The following is a 7,500-nucleotide window of genomic DNA, read 5'->3' on the forward strand; positions in this document are numbered from 1 at the left end:
TCCAGGCCATGACCCCATCACCTGGAAGAGCCCATGGGTCCTTCTGGGTGAGGAAGTCTCTGCGGCGCGGGGGCCTCACTCCGCGCGTGCCGGCCACGTCCGGCCTCCCCCACTCACAGGGGGTGAGTGCCATGGCTCCGGGTGCCAGGAGAGCACCAACACAGTCATCTGTGTCCTCCCTGGCACGAGGAGGGCGATGATGGACACTTCACCTCCCCCAGCCCCTCTAGCTCTGGTCTCACTCCAGAGACAGAACTGGGGAACGTCCCCCGGCCCCGCACACTTGTTCTGATGGGCAAAGGAAGAACCACTGAGAGTCGAGCTCTTTTCCCGGGTGGATTTCGGGAGCCGTGTGGCGCCGCATGCCAGCCCCCTCCCTCCCAGTCCCCGGCCCTTCTGCCTGTGCCTGGCGCTTGTCCTGCTTCCCAGCGGCTGCACCACGTGTGCGCCCGGCACGTTGCGGGCGGCGGCACAACTGGGGCAGCCTAAAAAAGCCGCCCGGGGCCGCGGTGTGTGTGTTGCACTCAGAAGCGGCACAGAAACCGGCACCCGGGGAAGCGGCTGTGTGACACCCGGCATAAATCACCAGCGGGCCCCCCCCACCCCGCCCCAGCCCCGCCAGCGCTGGCCTGGAAATGCTCCTGCAGTGCCGGGAGCACCGGCCTCTCCTGGTCCCACTGCCCCAGTTCCTCCCGCAGCTTTCTTGCCCTCCCCACAGCTCCGGTGATGGGGGAGGGTCACCAGCAGATGGGGACCCATGTGGCTGCCTGCAAACCCGGGGGGCTTCACCTCTTCCCAGCGATGCCGTGCGAGTGTGAGCCTCCCAGTATGTCCCCATATGATGCTCACACTGCTGTGGGGGTGTGAAACACCTTGGACCCTGAGTGTGAGGGAGCGCCTGACCTGTGCCGGGGGCTGGAGAGACCCTGGAACCCCCAGATCGTGCCTTGGGGGTGCCCATGTGAGGTCAGCGGGCTTCCTGGCCCCTACATAGCCCATCTGTCAGACCCCAGTGCCCCGGGAGCCCGTCGTGATGTATGGCAGCGTGGGGACCACGGAGCCCCAGGGACGGGGCGGGAGCTGGAGAGGTTCGATATGCTGACACGGTGAGGGGTGCTGCCATCCTGGCCATGGCAACCAGCACCCTGTCCGATGTCTGCAGGGCTGTGGGCTGTGGGTGGGTGGGAAGTGGGGGTACCTCTGGCTGTTGCACTCAGGGTGTTCCTGGAAGGGGGCTGCCACCTCTCCCGGGGTCTCTCTAAGCACCTGTCTGTGGGTGAGGTTTTGGGGGACACTGGGGGGCGGTCAGTTCCCAGTGGGGTGCAGCCCACCCACTGCTCCTGGTATTCGTATGTCCCCGCTAGCTGCGGGGATGCTCCTCAGCTTTGGCAGCACAGGATGAGGCTTGTCTGCACTGGCACAGACCCAAGGCCTGCCTGTCCGTCTGTGTGTCCGGCTCCGCCGCACTGTTCAGCCAGGCCACGAGCCCAGGGGATCCCGGGCACCAGGGGTGGGGGCTGTGTACAGCCTCCCCCCACTGTGAGCATGCCCAGGAGCCCCACGGGAGAGGCAGCCAGTGCCAAACACAGGCAGTGGTACAGGGCTCTGCGGCAGCGCGGGCACAGCGCCTGCGGCCGGCTGTGCCAAGGCACGTCCCTCACAGCGACGCCGACCCCCCCAGACCCCCAGACTCACCGTGGCAGGAAGAGCCGGGAGCCGGTGGGTGGATGGATGTGGCAGGGGCTGGTGAGGGTCCCTGTGCCGCTGTAGACCAGCCCTGGGTGGGGGTCCTCACCTCTCCCCGCGTCCGGTGGGGGTCTGCAGCTGCCGCGCTGGGTGGCCGGTGCTCTGGGCGTGGGCAGCGTCCGCTCTCTCTGGGCTGCCTCCTTGGGCCGCAGCCGCTCCGGCTCGGGTGGGAGCCAGGTTGGAGTGAGGGGCTGGTGCTGGGGGGGTGCTGAGCCTCCCTCTGCGGGGGTGTGGGGGGTGTGTGTGCCCCCCCAGCCTCACCCGGGAGCTGGCCCCGTGGCCAAGCAGGCACAGCCGTGCCCACTGGCACCGACCCCTCGGCTCCGCACCGGGTGTGGGCGACGGCGTGTGGCACGGTCACAACTACCGCCGGCAGCATCGCCAGGAGCCCTCACTGGCCCGTTCGTCACCGGGACAGCACGGCAGCCACAGCCGTGGCTCACGGTGGCAGCTGTGGGGGAAGCTGGGCTGTACTGGGCAGGCTGTGGGGCTGGGCTGTATGGGCTGGGCTGTACTGGGCTGGCTGTGGGGCTGGGCTGTATAGACTGGGCTGTACTAGGCTGGCTGAGAGGCTGCACCATCCAGACTGGGCTGTACTGGGGTGGCTGTGGGGCTGGTCCATATGGACTGGGCTGTACTGGGGTGGCTGTGGGGTTGGTCCCTCCAGACTAGGCTATTCTGGGGTGACCTCTGGGCCCGCCCCATATGGCTGTGGGTACTGCAGGGCTGCCAGGAGTGTATGAGGGTGACCCCAGCATGGTGGATGCTACTCCCCATCCTCATCCTCCTGCATCCCGGGGAGATGGAAGGTCTGCCCCACACCCTCCCCTGCCTCCCTGGCACTGTGCCTGGACAGCTGGGCTTTGCCCGCCCCACCAGGCTTTCCTCCCATGGAAAGGGGACCCCTGTATGCTCTGTAGGAGGGAGCCCACAAGCCCCCAGTGTAGGTGGCAGGTTGTCAGCCCCCGCTGCCCACCCTGCCCAGGTTCGGGACTGGTGGAGGTTGGCTGACCCCTCTGCCTGCGCCATGTTTGCTGCACTGACACTTCCCAGCTCCCGGTCTGGTCTCCGTGGCAGCGGGGGCTGGCAGGGTGTGGGGGCCAGAGGCTCTCCTCGCTGTGCCAGAGAGGCTGGGGGCTGCTGTGTGCCTCAGTTTCCCCCTTGTGAATGGGGATGGCATTGCTCAAGGCCCGGAAAGGGCCTCGCAGGGCCCTTTGCAGCGGGCTCACAGCTGGGAGCTCCAGGAGGGGCTCTCAGGAGTGGGGGTGAGGGCAGCGAGGCTCCATGCCAGCCCCGGCACCCAACTAGAACCTCTCTTGCAGAGGAGCGCCCTGGGTGCCAGCTGCCGGGGGAAGGACCTTTCCCCAGCTGACTGGGAGAGGGGCGCTGGCATTGCCCCCTGGCTCCCCTCTAGCGTGGCCATGCTCCATGGCAGGAAGGGCCAGCACTGGGAGCAGATCCTGACCCACTGGTGCACCGACACTGACCCACTGCGCAGGGGTGCGGGGGGGGGAAAGTGGGGGACACACTTTTTGTCTGGTGCTGGCAGTGCCTCCCAGTGCCACCATGACAGCCAAGGCACAGGAGCTGGCACTGAGCTTGGGCCATGCCAGGGGAAGACCGGCCACCGTGTTGGCTTCGAGGGGCACTGGGGCGAGGAGGTGGCTGCAGGTGCCGGCAGCGCCCAAAGCTGGGGGGGCCGGTTACTGCACCCAGGGCAGCTTCACTGCGGAGGGGAAGGGGCTGCTGCTCTGTGCCCAGGGCTTTCCCTGCTGCAGGCCCGTCCTCCTCCCAGCCCTCGGTCCCCAAGGGTTGGTGAAGGGGCTATCAGAGGCCAGCGCTTCTCCCAGGACGTGCCAGTGGATGCTCCTTCCTCCCGGGTGACCCTGGTGGGTGCCCGTTCCTGGCACAACCTGCCTGGCACAGATCCTGGCTGATGTCTGGGGAGCCCACGGGGGACACACACGAGGGTTTCGGCTGGGCTCGGAGGCCCACCCCCCCACCATGTGCCATCACACACCAGGAGTGACGGCAGAGCCCCCTGGGCACGGGGACCAGCTGTGACCCCAGTGCCCGCAGGCAGCAGCCCCTTTGTCTGCAGCCGGGCCGTGCCAACCTCCCACCCGCACCCCCAGGTCTGGGGGGGGCCCACAAAACGCAGGTGAGGGCAGCCTGGAGGCAGGGCAGGAGAGGATGGCTGGTGCCTGCAGAGGGGCGGTGCCCCAGTGCTCGGTGCTGCTGGTGCCCTCTGTGCCCAGCGCTCCCCATCACTGGTGCCGCTGTCCCCAGCGCCTGGTGCTGCCGGTGCTGCCGGTGCTGCTGGTGCCTGGGGTCGGCGCTGCCGGTGCCCGGTGCCCTCTGTGCCCAGTGCTCCCCTTGGCCGGTGCCGCTGTCCCCGGTGCCCAGCGCTGCCGCTGCTGCCGGTGTCCGGTGCTCTCCGTGCTCAGTGCTGCTAGCGCCCGGTGCTGCCGCTATTGCCAGTGCCTGCGGTCGGTGCTGCCGGTGCCTGGTGCTCTCCGCGCCCGGTGCTCCCCTTGGCCGGTGCCGCTGTGCCTCGTGCCCGGCGCTGCCAGTACCGGAGGTCTCCGCTCCCGGCGCTGCCAGAGCCCGGGGCCGGTGGTGCTGCCGGCGCTCGGCTCTGCCCCCGCCGCGGTCCCGCCCCCGCCGTCTCCTTCCGGGACCGCCCGGCCGCGGCTCCGCCGGCGCCATCGCGGCGCTGCGGGTTCCCCTCGCCACCCCGGACCGACATGCAGCGGGTGAGGCCGGCCGGGGCCCGGGGAGCCGCGGAGCGGGCCCGGGCGGGGCGGGGGCGGTGGTGGCCGGGGACCCGCCGCCGGAACCAGGCTGGCGGCCGTGGCTCTCCTGACCCGGGTGCGGGGGCCCGGCAGCCCCGGACCGGGGGGTGGGGGTGCCCCGCCCGGGGGGTTCAGTGTGGCGACCCCCGGCCCCTCAGCCCCTTGTTGGGTTTCAGGGCACGGTGACGTTTGAGGACGTGGCCATCTACTTCTCCCCCGAGGAGTGGGCAGAGCTGGAGGGCTGGCAGCGGCGGCTCTACCGGGAGGTGATGGACGACAACTACAACCTGGTTGCCAGCCTGGGTAAGGATGCGTCCCGGGGAGCCCGGGCTCGGAGCTGGGAGCGCATCCGGAGGCTTAGACAGGGTCCCACAGACCCATCCCGGGGTCCTGCAGCCCCATCCTGGGGGTCTGCAGTTCGAGCCCCTCGCACCTGACCTGCTGTCTCTCCCTGCAGAGTGGGGCTGCCATGTGCCCACTGCCCATCCCATCCCCAGGGTGTGAGGAATAACAGCTCCAGGTATCCCCCACTGCTGCCCGTCCCGGTGTGTCCCGGCTTGATGCCATGGCTGGGGTCGGCACCGGCAGCTCCTGAAGGCCCTGAATGTGGCAGCCCCCCTGTCCCAGCAGCTCCCGCCGTTGCCAGCATCCCTTGTGCGCTGCCTCGCAGCCCTGGTGCCGCTGCTGGGTGCCGCTGCTGGGGGGGTGCTGAGGTCTCTCTCTTCCACAGGCCTCGAGCTGCAGCGCACCCACCGAATGGAGCCCGGGGAGGAGACACACAGAGGAGACCCCTATAATGGGGGGCACGGCCGAGCTTCTGACGCCTCAGAGACCCGTGAGTGACCGTGGGGACACCCCGCATGGCCGTGACACTGGGCTGCGATGCTGGTGCTGGTTTAGTAGGGAGCCCCAAGTGCAGGACAAGGTGGCTGGTCACAGCCAGACCCCTGCCCCAGATGAAGTCCTGCCTGACACCCTCCCTGGGCTGGTTTGGGGGTCCCACTGCTGTCCCCTGGGCCTGGCTGTCCCACGGGCATCACAGAGGTGAAGGGAGGCTGCAGTGGGCAAGGGGCCGGTGCCACAGGCATGGGGACTGTCACAGGTCTGTGCTGGTGGTGCCCCCATGCTGAGACAGCCCCCATCATAACCATGCTCCTGTTCCAATAGCTGCCCGGGCCAGGTCAGCCAGCGAGGACCTGCCTGAGGACAATGACCAGGAACACGAGATCCTGTGCACATCACCAGCTGGTGCAGCTGAGGGATTGGGGAACCCCTGGAGTGATGTGGTGCCGGGGGCCTTTCCTGCGGATTCCCCCCAGGAGCTACCAGGATGGGAGCCGGGGCAGCGTCTGCCGGAGGAGCCCGTGACAGAGGGCAGGGGACTCCTTATCTGCGGCGCTTGTGGCCAGAGCTTCGAGGATGAGGCCGGGCTGATCCGTCACCAGGCCGAGCACCAGCGCCCGGCACCCTCCTACCTGTGCGGTGCCTGTGGTAAGGCCTTCCGCCACCAGCGCAACCTCCTGACGCACAAGAAGCACCGGGGCCAGCGCCAGCATGCCTGCACCGAGTGTAGCAGGACCTTCTGCTTGAAGGGTGACCTGCTGCGGCACCGGGCGAGCCACGGCGGCGAGGGCGGCTACGCCTGCGCGCTCTGTGGCGATGGCTTTCGCCACAAGCGCGACCTGCAGGCCCACCACAAGGAACACGCTGGCGCCGCGCGCCGCCAGTGCCCCGAGTGCCAGAAGCACTTCGAGGACGAGGCCAGCCTGAGCCGGCACCGGGCCGCTCACTGCGAGGAGAGGCCCTTCCTCTGCGGGCGCTGCGACCGCAGCTTCAGCTGGAAGGAGAGCCTGATCATCCACCAGCGCAGCCACGCGCAGGAGCGCTCCCACAAGTGCCCCGACTGCGGCCGCAGCTTCAGCCGCAGCGGGAACCTACTGGTGCACCAGCGCGTGCACACGGGCGAGCGGCCCTTCGCCTGCGCCCAGTGCGACAAGTCCTTCTGCAACAAGGCCAACCTCATCACCCACAAGAAGCTCCACCGGCGCTACAAGACCTTCGCCTGCTCCCTGTGCCGCCTGGGCTTCAGCTCCAAGAGCAAACTGCGGCTGCACCAGCGGGCGCACGGGGATGGGGACGGGGTGGCGGGGGGCCAGCAGTAGGGGACGGGGCTCTGGACCGTGGCAGGGGGGTGGTCCCTGCTGTGCGAAGGGGCTTCTGTGGGGTGGCCTTATCCTGCTAACCCACCCTGGATGTGACTTTGCTGGCAGAACCCAGGGCCCAAGAAGCCAGCGCTCCGCACCCCTTCAGACCTCAAAAAAATGCTTCCCAGTTCTCCCAGTCTCACCAGTGCTCCGCCCCTGCGTGGGGGGGTGTCTCCGTGTTGTTTGTACTTAAAGCCAATGAGGAGCAATGTGAGTGTGGGCTCTGGTCTTGCACAGGGGAGGGGTCTCATCCTGCGCAGGGCACACAGCCCAAGGGCCGGAGCCTTTCCTGCTGCCCAGCCTCTGGGCAGGGGGACTCTGGGTCATGAACACATGGTCCCCTACCCCGACCTGGTCCCCTGGGCACTGACCAGGTGAAGTCGGGGTGCAGTGGGGCAGCTGCCCCTGCATCATCCCCGTTGCCCAGCCTGTGCCTGGGGCTGGGGAGCTGGAACCCCCCTGCTGCACACCAAGGGCTGGGGCAGTTCCCGGGAGATCCCTGTGGGGACACATTGGTCCCCACGCAGATGTCCCCGGCACAGCCACGTCTGAGGGGGGCCATGGCTGTTGGGGGTGGGAAAGGTGCCATGGGGCTGGGAGTGGGACCCCCCAGGCCCCCAGCAGGACCAGAGCTGGGTGTCCCGTGTGCGCTCTGTGGCTCTGCTGCACCGTCCCCTGGGGGGGTGCCCTGGTTTCGGTCAGGATGGAGTTAACTTCTTTTGTAGCAGCAGATGGAATGCTGTGTTTGAGAGTTA

At 68.3% G+C, this 7,500-nt stretch overlaps 1 protein-coding gene across 1 annotated transcript; it reads left to right on the forward strand.

The window, feature by feature from the left end:
- Window positions 1-1,545: 1,545 nt before the first annotated feature.
- On the forward strand, window positions 1,546-6,703 carry LOC311189152 (uncharacterized protein; the record flags this gene model as incomplete). Its single annotated transcript, XM_084260731.1, has 7 exons — window positions 1,546-1,719; window positions 1,825-1,912; window positions 2,002-2,199; window positions 4,228-4,502; window positions 4,718-4,844; window positions 5,272-5,376; window positions 5,709-6,703. 7 exons carry the CDS (start codon window positions 1,546-1,548, stop codon window positions 6,701-6,703), a joined length of 1,962 nt encoding a protein of 653 aa, XP_084116857.1.
- Window positions 6,704-7,500: the final 797 nt, after the last annotated feature.

Source organism: Gallinula chloropus, assembly GCF_964237585.1.
Source record: "Gallinula chloropus genome assembly, chromosome: 2".
NCBI lineage: Eukaryota > Metazoa > Chordata > Aves > Gruiformes > Rallidae > Gallinula > Gallinula chloropus.